Raw genomic sequence first — 20,898 nt, forward strand, 5'->3', positions numbered from 1 at the left:
CGCAGCTAGTAAATAATATTGCTCATAGCAAATACTATTAATTTCATGAGGTGATCATGAATCCACACGTTCACAATAAAAAAATCAGTTTAATGACAATATTTCTTAAATTTATTTTTATTTTATAAATTATTTCCTGGCCAATGGCATCCTCCAGTAGACGTGTTGTAATATCACACGACACTCCCAGCTGATTGATTCAGACATAGCACTACTGAAGGCCTAGGAGTGACATGCACGGCCCGCCATTGCAGCATACAGATCCCTGTTTCGTATAACTGGAAAAATATGGTCACCAAAACCTCAGGCCCATCGGGCATACAGTAACCTGCGAACACCGATGGCCAGACCAGCCTGACCGAAAGCACCACTGCACTTACTTTTTCCTGCATTTTATGAATCCACACAGTAGGAGATGAGATCTAATCTGCGAACAAAAGGAAGATTATGTCTAAAAATGTATTGAATATTAAAGGACAACCGACACCATTTTTCCTAACTGACATCAGAAAAACGTTTTATAGCATCTAAAATACCCAAAACACGCAGGCTGATATTTTTAGTCAAATGCAAAACACCAATAAAAAGGACTTAAAGTGTCCCAAAACTGACACGAAATGACGTTGGAACTGGGCAGATTCAGAGAGTCCCGCCCCCTTGTTCGTGACATCACTATTGGTCACACACTGCCTTTCTCCAGAATCAAAACAATGGCTTCAGACAGTTCAGATTCGGAGAAGGTGATTTCTTGTTAATCATCCATTTATGAATATGATTCAAATAGTTCTGAAGAGGAAAGCATAAATGTTTGCAATCGATTAAAGAAGTCCTTCCGTATCAATTCGAGCCATCTGTATTCCAATGTAGCACCCAGAAAATGCACAAGATGGCGCAAAAGCGCTGTTGGAAATGGGCTGATTTGTCCGCTCGGAATTTGTGCAAACTTACACCTTTACGCATGTTACCGCAATTGGCTGCGACACATAAGGATTCACCATCGCGTTATTTATGTAGTTCTTCTAATTTCGCCATCAACACGATGTTTTCAGACCAAACAAAGTACCCAAAATGCATTGTGTGTCGCTTTCTCAGTCAGGGGCGTTCCCTCTGTGACATCACTTAGGGGATTGTCATCAACTCAAAAACAAGACTTCCTGAATATTCAGTGCGAGTTTTAAAACATAATATATAGCTATATGCGGTGGAATCTTTGTAAAATGTGCTCAGTAGAAGTCATTTGAAGTGATTTTACAAATTATGGACACAACTTGTCCGGACCTGTCGGTTGTCTTTTAATTCTTCAAAAGAATTCGTTCTGTTTTGTCCTCCAGCTAATTCCCCTTTTCACTTGCCCTTTTGCTCTTAACAGTTACTGACGTGCATTATGAGGAGGCTGAATAAGGTGGTGTTCCCAAAGCAAGTCATTGGTGAGTCAGAATGAGATCCATGCGGAACGAATGATAGATGGGTGTAAAAAGACAACAAAGTGCCGGAAAGAGGAAGAAGAGTGGGGGGAGGCGGTTGCCGTGGTGATGAAAATGAATCAGAAAATCTACAGGAGTTATGCGACCTGTATCACCTTGACTGTTAAATTACTTGCATCGTGCATACACACATATGGATGGTCACACATGCACATTTGCATGCCTGTGTGTGTCTATGGCCACGCTTTCGCAGTCATGTCTTCCCTTCTCGTGCTATCTTTATCCACACTTCCTTCCCTGTTGCCCTCTCCCGTGCGTTGAATGAGCTGACCTGACAGTGCTCCTCCTCCACACTGAGTGCTGCTGTGAGTTTCTCGCTGAATTATTTAAAAGCTGGGTCCCTCACGAGTGCTTGTCTTCCCCCAGTCCCTCCTGCTCCTTCTTTTGCACTCCTCCGTTCTGTCCCTTTTTCTTCCCTCGCTGTCACTCCGTCCGTTTTGCCTTGTATCAATCTAATCGCTCAGTTTATGAAAGTAAATAGCAGCCATTATCCTGAGTGGGTTCATTAATGTACTATTATAGGTTGATTGACAGCATTCATACAAAGGGAGGTTGACGCATGCAAAAACTAGTTCCAACTTTGTGATGTGCAGCCGATTTACTAACTACAGTCAACCCAGTCATGATCTGAGAGCTATTTTGTACAAGGCCACACAGATACTGTAAATGTTTTATTTGTTGTGCGGTATATTTGTCACATATGTACAGGATTTCTGATTATTCATCGGCATCCCGACTTCTCACCACCAACCAACAGGTGCCGGTTTTAAAGTAGTGTATTTCCCAAATGGCAATATTAGATGAAATGAGCCTTTATTTGTCTCACAGTGGAGAAATGTACATTTTACAGCAGGCAAAACAAAGTACAGGAGCTGCTGTAAAGGCAGCTACTCTCACGGTGCCATCTTGACGTCAAAAACAAAATAAGAAATAATGTGACAACAAAAATAACAGAGACAGTCTTCAACTTCAGCACTTTTTGCACCCTCTTTATTGCATGAAGCAGTTCTACATGAAAGAGGAGAGGATCAAAGCATCCTTTTCACCAGTGGCTCAGCGGACGTCATGGTGAAATATGTCTGCTACAAGCACTTTGAAAGTAAACACGAAGCTGTACCATCCATTGACAAAAAGAGATTGTCTCACATCTCCTGTCCCAAATAAATCCGCTTCAAATCCAAGCCGCGAGAGTTCCACATATGTATCGATGCCCTGCATTTGCGCTCCTCTCTTAACCGAATATCACTGTCTCTGAAATACCAGTTGTGCCATGAACCAATCACAACCCCCGCCCCCCCAAAAAAAGATTTGGTCCCACTGACATACACCTATGAATGATCTTCTTCTTCTTTTCCTTTCGGCTTTTTCCTTCAAGGGGTCGCCACAGCGAATCAGTAACCTCCATCTTCAGATGATGATGCTCTTTATTAACTCATTCACTGCCAAACGTGCAAAAATGTGTCTACTCCAGGGTTTTTGTCATTGTCACTCGAATTCCAGGTCCCATAGAATATTGAGTTTTCGGACTATGTAAACATTCAATGCAGCATAAGAAACCTTAGACTCTCTTCTTTCATCAGAAAAAAAGAGTTAATTCCATATAATTTCAAAATTATATGGGTCTGGAGTTATATGATCTGGAAATGAAGGTGGCGGTCCAAAATACAAGGTAATGCATACATAGTGGTTTATATAGCGCTTTAACAACAGCGGAAGCTGGAACAAAGCGCTAACATGGAAAAAAGGGAAATGCTGCACCCTTGTGGAAGGGAAAAAACATTGCCACAGGCCATGGCCAGTGCTTTATTGGCACCCAAATAAGAACAAAACAAAATGCAAAGAAATTCAGGAATGGCGCTCTACGTCATATTTTCAATTCCTGAATAAATTTGTGAATGGCAGTTAACAATGATAAGTTAACTTATGGTTGACAGATGTTGAAGGGGTGTGGGATGGATGCTTGGGGTGCCTCGGCAACCTTCCTTTGCACGCCTCTGATATTTGACAAGAATTTTCCTGTCATGTTTCAGTTTGCGACCAACGGGTGGCACTGTACGGCCTCGCTTGCAGCTGCACATGTGTTGCTCGTTTTAATTAGTGGCAGTTAAAAGGACTCCCGGCACGACCATTCAGTGTCAGGTCATTGTTTGTTTCACCCTGTCAGGGTTATTTCCTCTTGGCATGTTTTACTCGTGGTTTTGTTTGCTACTTTGGACATTTCTGTTCTGATGACTTTGTTGTTTGAGATTTTGTTCCTGCTGACTTCATCGAATACAATTTGTCAATTACACCCTGCTCCTCCCTCCTGCCTGATTTTTAGGGGTCCACCATCACCATCTTGCAAATCATGACATTTCCGAGTTTACTTTCAAGTCTTTAAATGACCAAATATGGTTCCTGACACAAACAGTTGCAGAGTGATGAACAGGTCTGACTCGGTTGTCCAGTTCTTGATTCACTTGTCACCACAGTCCCGTTTCATAGTTTGCATCTTTAAACCATTCGAAACAATAACTAATGCAGATGAGAGTCGCAATACAATCTGAGCACAGTGTGCAAATTCACTGGACTGAGGAAGGAATAAATGGTATGGTCTATTCCCGTGGGGGGGCCTCTTGTTTACTGTGACCTACTTTGTGGCTTTTAATTAGGCGGGCTGACCACAACGCATTACACAGATGGTAGGAGAGGTGATGCTCCGTGGTGTCTGCTCTTGCGTAACGTTCGAGACTCGCGACTGGCCCATGGGGTGCGGAGGAACGGCGGCCGACAGTAGCGCATATGTACCTGAACATCTGACATATATTTACATATCTTTGACCTCAAATTCAAGGCACTCCAGTCCAATTGCATCCTAAAAAAAGATAATTCCTGGCCGAGCTTTGACATCACATGCCATGTCGCTATTGCCAACATGCATCGCTACACAAGTCCCGGTTATTCATAGCTGCTTTTATACATCGCGGTCTGTCTCTCTCCTCCCTCCCTGAAGAGATGGCCCGACCTCACTCTCACTAATCGCCATGGCAACCCGGTAATCCCGCTCTCTTTTCTACACACACACATAGCTGAGACAGTCATGCAAACCTGGGTTTACTTGTATGTTTACATGAATGCAGATATGGTTTGAAATGGTGCAAATATGTGTTCATGCATATATTTCATGTAAACATGTTTAAGGATATAACTCGGAGACGCATTAGTATTCCCTCTAACATAAACCCACGTGAACACATTTTTTTTTGAATGAAGAGAAGAAAGGAGCGTCAGCGCAGAACGCCAATGCGTATGTGGAAATGTCGTGGCTTGGAATTGAAGAGGATTTATGTGGGGCAGGAGATGTGAGACAATCTCTTTTCATCAGTGGATGCTACAGTTTTGTGTTTGCTTTCAATATTTAGCTTGTAGTCGACTTGCACATTTCACCATGACGTCCCAGATCCACTGGTGAATAGGAGGCTTTGATCCTCTTTTTTTATCGAGAACTGCTTCGTGCAGAAAGTGTTTCAGATTGAATGACTGTGTTTTTTATGTTGTTGCATTATTTGTTATTTATTTATTTTTACTTCAAAATATCGCCGCAAGAGTAGCTGCCTTTACAGGAGCTTCTGTATTTGGTTTTTCTACTTCCTTTCCTTTCCTCTTACTTTCATAACTTTGCTGCTGTGAAATGTGAATTTCTCCACTAAAAGACTAATAAAGGCTAATCCAATCCATTCTAATCCAATTCAATCCAATGTTTCAATAAGCAACAGAAAATGAGACGTTTTAATTAGTATCAGTGTCGTTTCAGTCCGAATTTTCTAGAGTACATATGACAACTTTTCAGCAGTGTATATGAGTATAAAAAAGTTCAGTATTGTGTATGAGGATATTTCAGTTGTGTATATGAGTGGCAAAAAAATAATTATTGTGTATGACAGGGTTTCAAAAGTGTATGTGTGTCTGTGTAAATCCTGAATTTTGTCCGGAATGGCACGTCATGTATTGCAAGTGCTGTATTTCTGCACTATAAGGCACACCTTATTTGTTACTTTGGACGTTTCTGTTCTGATGACTTAACCGCCTTCAATTTTTTTCAAAAGCTGACCACGTGCTTTATAATCCAGTCCGCTTTATATTTGGAGTTTTTTTTTTTTTTTATGCCATTCATTGAAGGTGATCTTTATAATCCGATGCACTTTATAGTCCAGAAAATACGTTTGTCTGTAATTGATTACACACACAGTTTAATGGTGCCATTTGTCAATTTTCACTTGTCTATGAATAAGACACTATCACAAATGTCATTTTATTTATTGGATACATGCATACAACAAGAATAATACAGCAGTCACTTTGATTGTGGGGTAATAAAATACTCAGTCACTTCATGCATGCATCAGTGAAGGCAGAGAAGGCCTGTGAGAGCATGTAAACTGGTCCGCTATGAAAAACATAGGGGAAGAAAAATCATAAGCCCCAAAAAATATCATCCACCAATTGCTCAAAATATATCATAACAATGTTTCTATAAATGTAGTTTGGTTCTAAGAGTACTTTAAACATTGAAATTCATGAAAAGGCACAGGAGGCACTTTTTTAATAAAAAAAGGCAAATGTTTAGATCGTCGCAGTGCATTTATGTGCACACCTCAGCGTTCTTTGACAATTTTGCTGACTCGCAACATTAAGACAGACACCCCCCCCCCCCCCCCCACAAGCCTGCATTACCTTCCTCCCTGGGCATCTAATCACCACTAAAGCACTTTGTCTTGAAAAACAGATTGGCTGGCAAATGATACTAATTTTCAAGATGGATCAATAGGCTGACTGACAGCCGCGGATGAACGAATGGCTATACTCCAATCACTTGTATTGATCTAATAAAGCCAGCCTAATTGTCTGGCATTGTGCTTGATCTCTAAAGCGGACTGGAAAAGTCACAGTTCTTAAGTTGCGGTAGGGCTGTTTGTTACCCGATTAGGTTTATTCAGCGCTCTTATTTACTTAAAATAAATCCTCATATCTATATGTACTCCCTCTTTGAGTATTCACAGATATGGAGTACCGAGACCTCTAGTACTTTTGATATACAATGTTTTAGTTAACACAAGGACAATTTTTTTTAGCAAAAACCTTTCTGGCACAGGTGATGATTTACTGATTGGTCCGATGTTTTTTTGGGGGGGTGCTGGAATCAGGGTTGACTTTAAGGGGATTTTGGCTTTAGATGTTCTGTTGTAAATGCACGTGTACTTTTTGGTTTCACGATAAGAAGCACAATGTAGTAATTCTCAAAATAGATCCAATTTTATTTTATTTTTTGTATTTATGAATTTTAACAAACAAATTATGTTACTTTTTTCATCTAATTATGCCAGTGTTTATTTTATTTTTATTATTTATTTTTAAAAAATTATGTTTTTTTTTCATCTATTTATGCCAGTGTTTATAGAATCAGGGAGGACTGCCAGACATGCAAAAATGTGTCCACTCCATCACCAGGGGTTTTGTCATTGACACTGGAATTCCAGGACCCATAAGATATAGAGTTTTCGGACAACATAAACATGCGATGCAGCGTAAGAAACCTTACACTCTCTTCTTTCATGAGAAAAAGAGTTAATTCCAAAGTTATATGGGTCTGGAGTTATATGAGCTTGAAATGAGGGTGGCTGTCCAAAATACAATGCAATACATGCGTATTGGTTTATATAGGGCTTGAACAACAGCTGGAGCTGGAACAAAGTGCTAACATGGACAAAAGGGAAATGCTGCCCCTCGTGGAAGCTGAAAAAAACACTGCCAGAGATCTGGCCAGCACTTTATCGGGGCCCCCGCAAGAATAAACAAAACCTGAACAAATTCGGGAATGGCGCTCCACGTCACAATTTTCAATTCACGAATAAATTTGTTAATGGCAGTGAATGAGTTAAATGGTATAAGGTACATTATTAAAATGTTCACTGGCTCAAAGTTTCAGGAACTTTCGGAACAAAATGACTTCTTTGAAGAAATGGAGGAGACATTAAGCTTGTCCACAGTTCTTAACACGAGGAACATACAAGGTTTTTATTGATAGAAAGTTGAGTTCCTCCTGACTTAGGTGTCAACGTAATTTACTCTTCTACATGCTCATCTCATTCCTTTTTCCAAATAATTTCTACCACCTCGCCATCCCCCCCAAAAAATGGTAAACAGGACATTCTTCAGCAGCACATCTTTACTCACACATATCCCGCATGTTAAAAAAAATTTGACCTTTGAACGGCGTGCTGCAGGGTCATGTGCTCCGCCCCGGTGAAGGGAAGTCTGTGTGTGCAGTAATGATGCACCAGCTCGGGAATGCTGGTGAACACGCAGCTACTTTGATCCAAAGTGTAGCCCAGGCCTTTGCTGCTCTTCGTTTGGGCCACAATGATGTGCACGCAACTCTGACTGGTCCTGATAAACGGCAAGAATGCGATATTGTCAGCTCAAAAGGAGAAATGGGAGAAATGGAGTACAGTGATATATAAGCTAGACCTGGGTATGGAAATTTAAATCACTTGCTGTTATCTATCCCAGGTTAACTGATGGTGTGCAGTGGCAAATAGGTTCAGTGGGTGTGTTAAGGGGGTTAATGGTGTGGACTCTCAAATGAATGAGCAGCATATAACAAATGTGCACTGAGCCGTATACACACTCACACACTCACGCACATATAATGGCTCAGCTTTCAGGTGAGGTCAGTTCTGGGTTTATAGATAGATTTAATCTGCAATCGGCAACCGCTCGTTTTACTTGCACACAAAGAGATTAAAAAAAGGTCAATCGTTTTGAAAGGAACTTGAAACGAAATGAAATGAAATGTATTATTATTATTATTATTTGTTAAAATAAATACAGTAAATGCAAAAAAATTCATTAAATGTAAATTAAAAAATACAATAAAATGCAATAGAATACAATCAAATAAAATACAATAAAATTGGATTAATGTTCAGGAATTACAAAGCTGCCGGACACATGACAGGATAATTGAAATAAATAAATAAATAAAATAGCTGATGACTCCCCATTGCACCTCACACTATTGGCCGTTGCGTGTATCAACATTTATCGGGAAATAATGTTTTGTGGCGCCACAATGCAAAATGACCAAGACAAGAGCGCGGATTGTCAGTGTCAGAAGAGGCCATTGAGCGCATAAATTGGTTGTGTCCAAATTCATCGAACGAGTCGTCCAAAGGCAGAATTTTCAGCCGCATGCCACTACCGCATGTAGTTTACAAGTTCACATTAAACTGGTCCAAATTAATTGGAATTAAAGTGTGATGACGTTGAGCGCCATTCCCAAATTTGTTTGGGTTTTGATTTTTCTTGTGAGGGGTGCCGATCATGCGCTGTTCAAACCTCTGGCAATTTTTGTTTTGCTTCCACAAAGGGGCAGCATTTGCCTTGTGTCCATTTTAGTGCTTTGTTACAGCTTCAGCTGTTGTTACAGCACTGCATAAATCAATATGTATGTATTGTATTTTGTACAGACGCCCCAATTTCAAGCTCCAGGCCCTTATAATTTAAGAATTAACTATTTTTTCTGATGAAAGATCAGAGTCACAGGTTTCTAACGCTGTATTGTATGTTTATGTCGTCCTAAAACTCAATATTCTATGGGTCCTGCAATTTGAGTGAAAATGACAAAAACCCTGGCACTGTAGTGGACACATTTTTGCACATCGTCTGGCAGTGAATGAGTTAATTAATAAGCAAGCGTACACAAACACAGCACTCCCCATTTCCCCCCATTTTTTTAAACATCAATTGCCCTTCTCTTCTTAACTTCTGCATAATTAAATCTGAATCCAAAACAGGACACTCCTGTCATATTTCCTTATTCTCTGTTTTGTCAACAGATTTTAAAATGTTCATCTTTTAGCCACTTTTGTTTTAAGCATGTATAAAATATGGAGTTGGCTGCAAGTCTAAAGAGCAAATGTACATTCATGACGATGAAACTGAAGGATTAATTTTTCATTGTTTTTTTTCTGTCAGTGGAGTCACTATTCAAGTGTCTCCCTGCCCAAGAAAAAATGTCCTGTCATATTACATCATTCTCAATGAAGCAGGAAGTCTCCTACGAGCATATTAGCATAATCATGCTCTGCTTTTTGTGGTGTTTTGGGTTAGAGGGGCTTAACATTCTATTAACAAATCTAGTTATGTTGAGAGTGGGTTAACTACATTTTTATCTCTTAAGTCATTCACTGCCAGACGTGCAAAAATGTCTCCACTCCAGTGCCAGGGTTTTTGTCATTGTCACTTGAATTCCAGGACCCACAGAATATTGAGTTTTCGGAAGAGTTAAATCCTAAATTATATGGGTCTAGAGCAGGGTCTCAAACTCAATTTACCCGGGGGCCGCTGGAGGCAGAGTCTGGGCCGCATCATGATTTCCACAAGAAAAACATAGATAAAACATTCCAATGTTTTCAAAATCTTTATTTTTAACACACAAAAAAGGAATTAAATGAAAAAATGAATAAAAAATACATTAACCAGTAATAAATAAATAAAATAATTATAATGATCACAAGGCAGATACAGACGACTGAGAAAACCACAGGAAAACTAATTTAATTTAAACTAATTTAATAAAGTTTCAAATGTCTGTAATTCTTTAACCTTTAGCTTTCTAAACATAAATAAAATATTGAACATGAACTGTTCTAAACGTGGCTTCTCTTGCCTACTTGTTCAGCCTCACACACAAGTTTCATTTGTATCAATCATGCGGGCCGCACTAACATTAATCTTTCATATCAAGGCGGGCCGCAAAATATTATTTTGGGGGCCGCGAGTTTGAGACCACTGGTCTACAGTTATTTGAGCTTGAAATGGGAGTGACTGTACAAAGTACAATATAATACATACATGTTGATTTATATAGTGCTTTAACAACATCTGAAGTCCAACAAAGCGCGAACATGGACAAAAGGTAAATGCTGAACCCTCCTGGAAAGGAAAATACATTGCCAGAGGTCTGACCAGCGCTTTATCGGCATCCAAGCATGAAAAAGCAAAACCAGAAAAAAATTGGAAATGGCTCTCTCTCCGTCATATTTTCAATTCCTGAACAAATTTGTGAATGGCAGTGAATGAGTTCGAATGGGACGTAAACCTTGATTTGGAATCGCATTAATCTGGAAAAATGCCATTCATGTCCATGCTAAACTTAAATTGACGCACAGTACTAATCATGACAAGAAAAGACAGGAAGCAGAGCTGGAGGTAGCAGAGCTGAAGATGTTGAGGTTTTCTTTGGGAGTGACCAGGTTGGATAGGATCAACAATGAGGTCCTTAGAGGGACAACTCATATTAGAGGCCAGACTGAGATGGTTTAGACATGTCCAGAGGAGAGAGAGAGAGTGACGATATCGGGAGAAGGATGCTGAGCCTTGAACTGCCAGGCAGGAGACCGAGAGGAAGACCGAAGAGGAGGTTTATGGATGTGGTCAAAGAGGACATGAAGGTAGCTGGTGTGAGAGAAGAGGATGCACAAAACCGGGATAGATGGAGGACATTGATTCGCTGTGGCGACCCCTGAGGGGAAAAGCCAAAAGGAAAAGAAGACTAATCATGACAAGATTGCTAAAACAAGACAAGAGGACAAATGACTGCATGTCACGTCCACGCACATTCGGTCACTCACTTGAGAGCAATGGAGTACTTGCTTGTTCCTGATTCGCTGTCTCTCACCAGGAAGCTAGCTTCCCTGCAGCGCTGCAGCTGAGCCTCAGCCTGCTGCCGACTCACACCGCCATGGTACCAGCTTGCAGAGGACGTGGACGAGACACAACGCAGCGACATATGGAGACAAAGTCAAGAAGACGCTTTGAGGTAAAGTCGACACAAATTACTGTAGATCGTCACAAGCTAATTTGAGGCGGTCAAATCGGAAAACAGACACATGAAATAAGTCCACAGAGGCCTACAAATGCAATGAATGTGGTTTTGATAACAAGTTCAGCCTTCGAGCCACATACATAAGCAGGCGGCATTGCGCTTAGCGGGGAGCAAATTATCATTCGGATAGTAACAAATGCTAACACGCTATGTACCCCGCCAAATTGCAGGACCTACATAATATTGAGTTTTAGGACTACATAAACATTCAATACAGCATTATAAACCTTAGACTCTCTTCTTTCATGAGAAAAAGAGTTAATTCCTAACTTATATGGGTCTGGAGTTATATGAGCTTTAAATTAGGGCAGATGTCCAAAATACAATGCAATACATACATATTGGTTTATATAGCGCATTAACAACAGGTGAAGCTGGAACAAAGCACTAACAAGGAAAACGGGGGGGGGGGGGGGGGGGGGGATGCTGCCCCCTTGTGGAAAAGAAAAAAACATTGCCAGAGACCATAGCCAGCGCTTTATCAGCACCCATGAATGATAAAAACAAATTCGGGAATGGCGCTTTACGTCATATTTTCTATTCACAAATTTATTCGGGAATGGCAGTGAATAACTTAAATAACACAGGATTAAAGAGTCGAAATGCGCGAAACTTAGCATAAATGCTAATCTTTTAGCCACATGGGGCCTTGAGATAGACAACCAATCAACATGTAAAGATATGTAAATTAGTCAATAAATAAAGAGAGAAAGTGATCAACAGTGACAAGTTTCCCATATTTTGGATTTATAATTATGAACTATCTTTGTGGTCTCATGTATTATCTATTAGCTATGTAGCTGTCTATCTATCTGTATAGCTAGCTAGCTACCTAGCTAGCTGGTTAGATAGCTAGCAAGATAGCTATCTAACTTATCCTGTGACTCTAAAGTGACCTTGAGAGTTTTGAAAGGCGCTTATAAATGAAATGCATTATTGTTATTATTATTAGCTACCTATTAGCCAGCTAACTAGCTAGCTTTCCATCTATTTGAGTTACTTCCGGGTTGAGTGAACGCTGGCGCGTGTGGCTGCCGCTGCTCATCCGCTGCAAAACGTATCCTGTGACTGTAAAGTGACCTTGAGAGTTTTGAAAGGCGCTTATAAATGAAATGTATTGTTATTATTATTATTATTATTATTATTATTATTATTATTATTATTATTATTATTATTTCTTTCTAGCGCTCTAATGTTTCTGTCATTTACTGTTTTTGTTGCATTCGGCCGTCCGTCTGTGCACCAGTACTACCTTTCTTATTCAGAAACAAAATAGTTTGTTTTACTAGCATAGACAACTCTCTTGTCTTAGCGCTTTGCTTAGTGGTAAATGCATTCCAATATAAGACACATGTTAAGACCGTCACATGTTTAAAGACTTTGGTTCACTTGAAAATGTGATGTTATGAGCTGTTTCATACACATTGGATGTACTTTGGCAATACCCTGAAATAAAACCTAGACTTTTTGTGTCGTATAACCTCGCCGTTCTATTTTGGAAAAAGTCTGTATAAAAGTATGTAAACTGCAGTGTGCTGACAACTTATTTCGTTCACTAAATCGATGTTTATGAGGATAAATTTAAGACTCCCTTCTCACCTCTGCTTGTCCAGTGAGAGGCTGGGATCCACTTTGACCAAATCCCCATCCAGTGGGGCGTTCGGTGAGGTAGGAGAGGGAGGTTTGTTGGGGTTGGAAGAGGGTGAGATTCTCAGGGTGGGGAATGCCGGCGACGAGGTTGTTATCGGGGAAAGCTTGAGAATGGGTGACGAGGGGAAAGAGGGCGAGGAGGAGGAAGAAGATGAAGAGGTGGACACCAGGGTTTTGTGGGTCCAGTTCTTCTGCCTCAGAGTTTGCTGCTGCTGCTGACGGCCGATCTCTTTTGCGGGTGAACAATCCACTGCCTCGAACTGGGCTGCAGGAAGCCACAGACAGAATATCAATAAAACTCCATCAGGAAAGTCAACACATGTGCGGAGAGTCGTTCAACGGGATTGTTTAGCTTCCTGCGTAAAACAAACAGATTGTCATGATAGTACAGTCATGATATGACTGTACAAATAAAGACCATGACACCCTTCCTTCCACGAGCGACCGCCCAGCCTCGTCACCAGCGTGGCCGCCTACCTGACAGCGCTCGAACAATGTCCTCCTTCCTCCACTCCCATGGTAGCTCGTACTCGGCGGCCGGACGGATGTCAGACTCCGGCCGCGTGACGGGGATCCACACACCCTCGCTGTCGCCCTCCAGTCTGCCTTCGTACGGCGTATCGTAGATGTTGGGCGGCGGTGGCCTCCCCTCCTCTACCTTGGCGGCCGCCTGGCCTGGGTCGAGCAGCACGCATACTTTGAGAAGGTCTTTGGAGCCCCGGCGGCGGACCTCTGGAAAACATTACCCCCGGTGTTTACGCTTCTACTTGATTGCTGTGGTTAGGTTAGCAACGGATTCAATATCATGGCTAGGAAATTACGCTTGGTAAAATCCGTCAATCTTAACTCTTTCACTGCCATTCCCGAATTTATTCAGGAATTGAAAAGCATGACGTGGAGCACTATTCCCGAATTCGGTTGGGTTGGTTAAAGCGCTGGTCAGACCACGAGGGGATAACATTTGTCTTGTGTATAGCTGCCCTCATTTCAAGCTCAGATAACTCCATACACAAATAACTTAGGAATGAACGATTTTTTTAAGATGAAAGAAGAGAGTCTCAGGTTTGTTACACTGCATTTAATGTTTATGTAGTTCTAAAACTCAATATCTTGTGGGTCCTGTAATTGGAGTGGAAATGACAAAAACCCTGGTACTGGAGTGGACACATTTTTATACATATGCTGGCAGTGAATGAGTTAATACTACCTTGCTACCTTGACATTCCGTCAGTGCTGACGGAAGTTCCGTAAATTTCTCACTACCGGATGCTTATTTTGCTAGCAAAAAGCCAAATGATGCTTTAACCGAAGTGAGTTTTAATACGTCAATGGAATCATCACAAACCAGGTCAGTCCAGTCCTAAAGTCCGAAAAGTCAATATTCTTTGTGTCCTGCAATTTGAGTGAAAATGACAAAAACCCTGGCACTGGAGTGGACACATTTCATACGCTAGTGAATGAGTTAAATATCCTCGCCAGGAAATTACTGGTAGAATCCGTATTGCGCCAGCTAGGCCAATCTTAAAAACAAACAATTATTATTTTAAAAAAATATTATAATGATATTTTTTAAAATTATTATTATTAAATTTTTGAAATTTTTTGAAAATCGCCATGAAAAATATGTTTTTGGACATACAAAAATCATCAAAATTTAACATTGACCAGTTTTATCGTAATGAATGTGTGCTAGTATTTTGTGAGCTTATGATAGTAATAGATAAATGGAGATGTAAATGATCAATTTTCCATTTCGAAAGGTTGAAGACACATCCAAAAATTAGATTGTTTTTGTCTAAAGTCCTCCTTTTGTTTATTTCCAAGTACACTTAACATTTCCATGCTGAGCGTTAAAACTCCTCTTCAACTTTGAAGCAGACCTGTCACTATCTCCTTTCAAGAGATTGACGGCGTATTTAAAGGACAACCAACGTCACTTTTTTGTTTTTTAACTGACATCAGAAAAATGTTTGATAGCATCTAAAATACTCAAAACACGCAGTATGATATTTTTAGTCAAATGCAAAACACCAATAAAAATGACTTAAAGTGTCCAAAATCTGCAAAAACATTAAGCTGCGAGTTGGGCATTTTCAGAAAGTCCCGCCCCCAGTTCGTGACGTCACGCCAAGACATCTTGCATTGCTGGAGAATCCAAACAATGGCTTCAGATTCGGAGAATATGCTTTCTTGTTACACATCCAGTTATGAATATGATTCAAATAGTTCTGAAGAGGAAAGCATACATGTTTGCAATCGATTAAAGAATTTATTCCATGCCATTTTGAGGCAACATTGAGGCAACAATGGATCACCAGAAAAGAGGCAGAAAATGGTGACCTCCAGTGGCCACCTCCGCTTCCACAGGCTGATAAATTCCTTATATGGAGCTTGGACTACCTCTTCTGGCGGCTTTTGGGTGCAACACGGTTCTTAGACCAAACATGTACAGCTAAACACATTGACGTGATGGAAGGACGCTACAATGCGTCTTTTTTACGGTCAGGGGGCGGTCCTTTCATGACTTCACGTACGGACTAGCTATATGTGGTGGAATCTTTGTAAAATACGCTCAATAGAAGTCATTTGAAGCCATTTTACAAATTATGGACACAACTCGTCCGGAGACGTCGGTTGTCCTTTAAGCAAACAAACGCATCCAAAAATGAAGTGATTCTGCGTAAACAAACACGGCGCGGGGACCTCTTTGTCCCAGTGACAGAGATAAAATGACTTACGGCATCCTGCGCCATGTCACACGACGGAATGCGACTTGTGTTTCTATGCGGGGCCGACAGGTCGTCTATGTGTCTGCTCTATTGTGAGCGCAAACAATGGAGGTACAGGAAAAAAGGTCAGCGCTGCTTCAGATTGGAAGGCTCGGCAGCCTACTTCCTGACTGCTGGGAAGTCATGGCGGTCGGGGGGGCTGTTTTTGGGGTGGGCTGAATGGATTGTGACATTCTGTTAACACGTTAAGTGTGTGTATGTGCGCGGTGCGGGCAGCTTCCTATATCAAGAGAATGGGGCAAAGGAAACAGAGGTAGGAGACAGGAAGTTGGAAGAGGAAGCTGCGCCCATTGTCCCTTCGCCATATTGTTGCCGTAGCAACCGACAAAGGGGATGGAAGTTAGCGTCCGCGCAGGCCGCAGCTCCCCTTTTGGCACCGACTTTCTTTTATAAAAGCCACGGAAGGATCATGCCAAGTGGATTGAATCCAAGTATACATAAAAGCTAATTCACCGGTATAAAAGTACCGTATTTTCTGCACTATTAGGCGCACCTAAAAGAAAAAAATTTTTTCTAAAGCTGACCATTCGCCGCATAATCCAGTGCGCCTTATGTATGGAAAACATTTTAAAATATGTCATTCAATGAAGGTGCCCCTTATAATGCGGTGCACCTTATGTATGGAAAACTTTAAAAATATGTCATTAGTTGAAGGTGCGCCTTATATTCCAGAAAATACAGTATTTGTTTTGTACTCTTTTACTGGACAGATTTTTAAAGATAGTGTAAGATTGTGAAAAGCAACAATTTTATTGATGTCAAGTAGTAAGTTATTATTGTTTGGATGCTTGAATTATATTACATAAATTATTGATCCTGACCAATGGGTGAAGTCGCGAGACACTGATCAGAATTTGTTTCCAGGCAGCACAAGAAGTCACGCAAAGTGACATTGTACCTTCATTTTTCAATGTGTTTATTAATCCTGGCCATCAGGTGTTTTTCATACAAACACTTATTACCCCCATTGAATGGTGTATTTTCAAACTTTTTTCATATACAGTAAAGTCTCGTTATATCGATATTCAAGGGAGTCCGAAAAAATATCGATATAACCGGGACTATCGATATATCCGACCCTGTTTGCATGTAATTTTCTCCGTGCGTGCATAGAAATAGTATCGATATAACCGGGACTATCAATATATCCGATATCGATATAACGAGACTTTACTGTATACGGTGCATCGGACTGCAAGGCGCACCTTAAATGAATGAAAACTGTTTTTCAAATATTACTGTATATCAAAATATATAAACGTTTTCTATAATAGAAGGCACACTACATTAGAACGCGCTACAGCAGAGGCTGACGTTACTCACTACTACAGGGGGAAATGGAGTCAATGCCTGCTGACAGTAATTGCGAGACCTGTTGTGGCTCAATAAGACTACACATATAAGGTGCACTGGAGTATAAGTGATCTTTTGAAGAAAATCAAGGCTTTTGGTGCGCCTTCTACACCGGATTATAGGGTACATACACATTCAGGTAGAGCAGGGCCAAATCACTGAAAAGTATATCTGATCTCAGTCTTTCATATTTCCCGATATCGAGACAGTATATACGTCTATATAAGTGTGAACTGGTTGCCAGTCAATCGCGTGGTACTCATAAACGAACATTAACACTCACAATCATATGTAGTGACAATTTTAGTGTTCTATTAACATCCCATGCATGTTTTGGGATTATACATTGAAGGTTCGCTTTCTATTCCGGTGCGCCTTATACATGGAAAAAATGTGAAAATTCACCATTCATTGGGGGTGCGCCTTATACTCTGGTGCGCCTTATAAAATACAGTACTTCAGCTTCTTCCCTACATGCTAAAAATCAATGTGTGTCCATGTGTGTATTTTGCAGTTAACCCCTCTGGATCGAGCACTTATTTGAATGTAGCTGGCTGGCCATGGATGACACGACAAACCACAAGTGGTAGCCGTGATCATCCAACCTTACCTGTGATGATCACCTGGGCGTCATAAGGCTCCATGTAACCGTCATTCACTCCAGCTCGCTCCGCCTCCCTCTGTTCTTTGGTTTTCTCCGCATCGAAAGGGTCTGCATAGTCCTCCAGGATAATCAGCTGGGAAACACAATGACAAGATGCAGATAAGATCAGCGCTTACTTGTTTGTATGTGATGTTAGGGGTATCCTCGATTGTTTGACAAGACACACGGGGGACAAAAAGGAAATAATGGCGTAAAGAGGTCCGAGTATTGTTTAGTGTAACACAATGAAGGGTTCACGATATTGTTTACTTTTGCTCAGGATAGAAATTGGATACAGAGTTCATCATGAGAACAGAGCTACAATGGAAGCACAAGCAACTAGTTCTAAATTGAAATGTCCTCATTGAAACTGTAATGCAATGTGTGTGAATCAGTTTTACAGTAAAAAAATCAAGATAAGAGAAAAATAGTATTCCGTTTTTATTGTAGTGCTTTTAGAAAACAAAATAATGACAATTAAATTGAATGTAAAGAGTTTTTGTAGCATTTTTTTGCTTCAGTTCAATATACATTGTGCTGCTCCTTCTGGTTTGATAATTTGGCCGCTTGAAGATATAAGTGGAGATAAAAAGTCAAGTTACAGTTAAGTCTCGTTATATCGATATCGGTTATATTGATAGTACTGCTTATTACGATACTATTTCTATGAACGCAAGGAGAAAATTTACATGCCGCAGGATCGGATATATCGATAGTCCGGTTATATCGATATTTTTTCCGACTCCCGAGAATATCGATATAACGAGACTTTACTGTACTTCTCTTTTGGTCACCGTAATTGAACTGAGGGTAAAGAATGTATACATGTGAGTAGCCTTATATTGTCTGTATACATGTGCTGCTGCACCATTTGTGTACAGTACTGAAAGGAGTATAATACCACAAAATGCTATATGTTTATGTTATTTTGAATTGTTTGTCAACGTTAGGCTAAAAAAACTTGATCAGGCAAAGTAGTTGTTTAAAATATATTACATATATATTTTTAAAGAATTACACATTTCTTAAGGGTGCTTATTGTGAAGGGACTGTGAGTTTACTGCCACCATACGGCGCCCAAATGACACATTTTACATCTCAAGTTTTTTAAGCACCCCCAAAACCCTTGTTAAACTTTAATGTTTGAGTTTTGGTCCCCCATCCCACCTGTATCAACACATTTTGTTTCAAACATAACAAAATAAATGTACTCACCGTTGTATTAATAGCAGAGCGTCCATTGTCCTGGTCGGTTTTAGTCGGCTCGATTTTCCCGTTCAGTTTGGGGGTCTTGTCCTGCTTGTCCACTTTGATCATCCTGCTAATGTAAGCCTGAGCCAGGCTGGTGGTCCTCGCCTGAGCTTTCTCCTCGGGCGCCTCCACCTTGGAGGTGCTCTTGCGATTTTTTCCAGGAGTCAAAGTTTCCCACACAGTTCCACCCGCGGAGCCGGTGTTTTGGTTACGACCCAAATCCGTGGCCGAATTCTTTCGATTTCTTCCTGCTAGTAAAGCAGCCACTCCGTTATCTTTCCGCGAGGTTCCCTTCAGGCTGTCGCGGGAGAATGGAGGTTTGTGTCGTGCTTGTGAGCCTGATTCGGAGGCCGAGCGAACTCGTTCGCTACCGTTTTTCAGGTTGATAGGAAACTCTCTGAACCATTTTGCCATGGTTGCCAAGCTAATGCCAAACGGTAGATGATGAAGTTGACTTTTTGGAAGTGGCTCCAACTTTACGCACGCATTTTGCGCACGGCTCAGAAATAGCTGCTATGTGTTTAAACCAACTTTTTATACTTGTTTAAATTGTTATTTTGAAGAATTTGACCTGTACTTGTTCCTTTCAAATCTTCAGTTTCGTCAAATGGATGCTCGTCCCTTCGCGCTTTGGTTGTCATCAACCGGTTATTTGGGCCCCACCTGCCCAAGTCACAACTATCCCCTCAGCTTGAAGAGAAGCCTTTCCAAAACAAAAACTCGAAAAAATTGGAAGATTTTCCTGGAGCCAAGTGAAGAGCCCATTACCGGTAAGTGATACGCTACGCCGAGCTTCTCCACCGAACAGAAACTGATTAAAAGATCACCACGAGAAGTTGCGCGCTGACTTTTTGAGAAGTTAACCCTCACCCCACCACGTCCCTTTTTCCAGGGGACGTGCCTATCTTGAATGGGCGTGGATGGTGTGAAAGTGCTCAACGTTATAGACCACTTGCACCACCTAATGACATTCAACGCAAGAGCTGCATATGTACAATAATAAGAAGGAAAAAAACTGACTCAAAAGTAGTTTAAAATTTTGATTCACAAGGTCATAGACGTATTCGTTGAAAGCACATTCGTCTGATTACAATTCAACAATATTTTTATAATTATGATGACAGTTGGAATTTGCTCTATTGTGCTCCATTCCATTTCAGCTGTTGCTACTGTTTTGCTTCTCATGCAACAAAATAGGGTACAGTGCTAAGAACGAAAAAGTAAAACATTAATAATATTTAACAAGGTAAAACCGTGGTTGTCCAATCAATTAATTTATATGGAATAATCGTGTTTTTTATTATTATTATTTGTATGTTTATTTTTACTCCGACTAACACGTGTTCATTATTTAGCATTTCCTTTGTACATAATATCTATTTCATATGATAACCTTCCTTTCAGTTTCTTGGACGCATTGAAATAAAATAAGGATTTCCAATTCATCCCTGCATTTCTGCATTACGTGATTTGGTTCTCTGTGGTGTCCAATCCAAAATAAATTCAAGAGAGATTAAGTTACATTTGCCTCTGAGTGATTAGTAGACAAAACAAACAAAAACATTTTTCTCCAGATGTATTTTTTTCTGTGGCATTGAGTCGGAATATATATGTTTTTAATTTAGGGTTTTTATCGTATTTCTTTTAATCGACATTTGGTTGTTAAGTGTTCTGTTTTCGTCAAGAAGGATTTTCGACACATTTGATACATTTGTATCCATTAATTTTATTCTTTTCACAATATATCTTTTTTGATTTGATACTTTCTTGTGGAAAATAAAAGTACAACATCGTGAAAGA

At 40.4% G+C, this 20,898-nt stretch overlaps 1 protein-coding gene and 1 long non-coding RNA gene across 3 annotated transcripts in view; one reads left to right on the forward strand and one right to left on the reverse strand.

Moving 5' to 3' along the window:
• Positions 1 to 17,856, forward strand: part of LOC148896761 (uncharacterized) — an 18,806-nt gene extending 950 nt beyond the window's left edge. The window contains exons 2-4 of the long non-coding RNA XR_016115447.1: positions 1,370 to 1,427; positions 11,209 to 11,346; positions 17,719 to 17,856. This is a non-coding gene — a long non-coding RNA (uncharacterized LOC148896761). The remainder of the gene's footprint in view (positions 1 to 1,369; positions 1,428 to 11,208; positions 11,347 to 17,718) is intronic.
• On the reverse strand, positions 5,765 to 19,938 carry she (Src homology 2 domain containing E). Of its 2 annotated transcripts, none has more exons than XM_088999788.1 (6): positions 19,063 to 19,937; positions 17,815 to 17,941; positions 13,540 to 13,794; positions 13,012 to 13,327; positions 11,159 to 11,278; positions 5,765 to 7,910 (listed from the first exon to the last, which is right to left on the reverse strand). In XM_088999788.1, exons 1-6 carry the CDS (start codon positions 19,510 to 19,512, stop codon positions 7,712 to 7,714), a joined length of 1,467 nt encoding a protein of 488 aa, XP_088855914.1. In that variant the 5' UTR covers positions 19,513 to 19,937; the 3' UTR covers positions 5,765 to 7,711. The 2 variants fall into 2 exon arrangements, with proteins under 2 accessions (XP_088855914.1, XP_088855915.1); XM_088999789.1 differs by lacking the exon at positions 5,765 to 7,910 and adding an exon at positions 9,812 to 11,049 and having other exon boundaries at positions 19,063 to 19,938.
• Between the last annotated feature and the right edge of the window lie 960 nt (positions 19,939 to 20,898).

This window comes from Hippocampus bargibanti, linkage group LG06 (genome assembly GCF_051943395.1).
Source record: "Hippocampus bargibanti isolate YZ-2025 linkage group LG06, ASM5194339v1, whole genome shotgun sequence".
Classification (NCBI taxonomy): Eukaryota; Metazoa; Chordata; class Actinopteri; order Syngnathiformes; family Syngnathidae; genus Hippocampus; species Hippocampus bargibanti.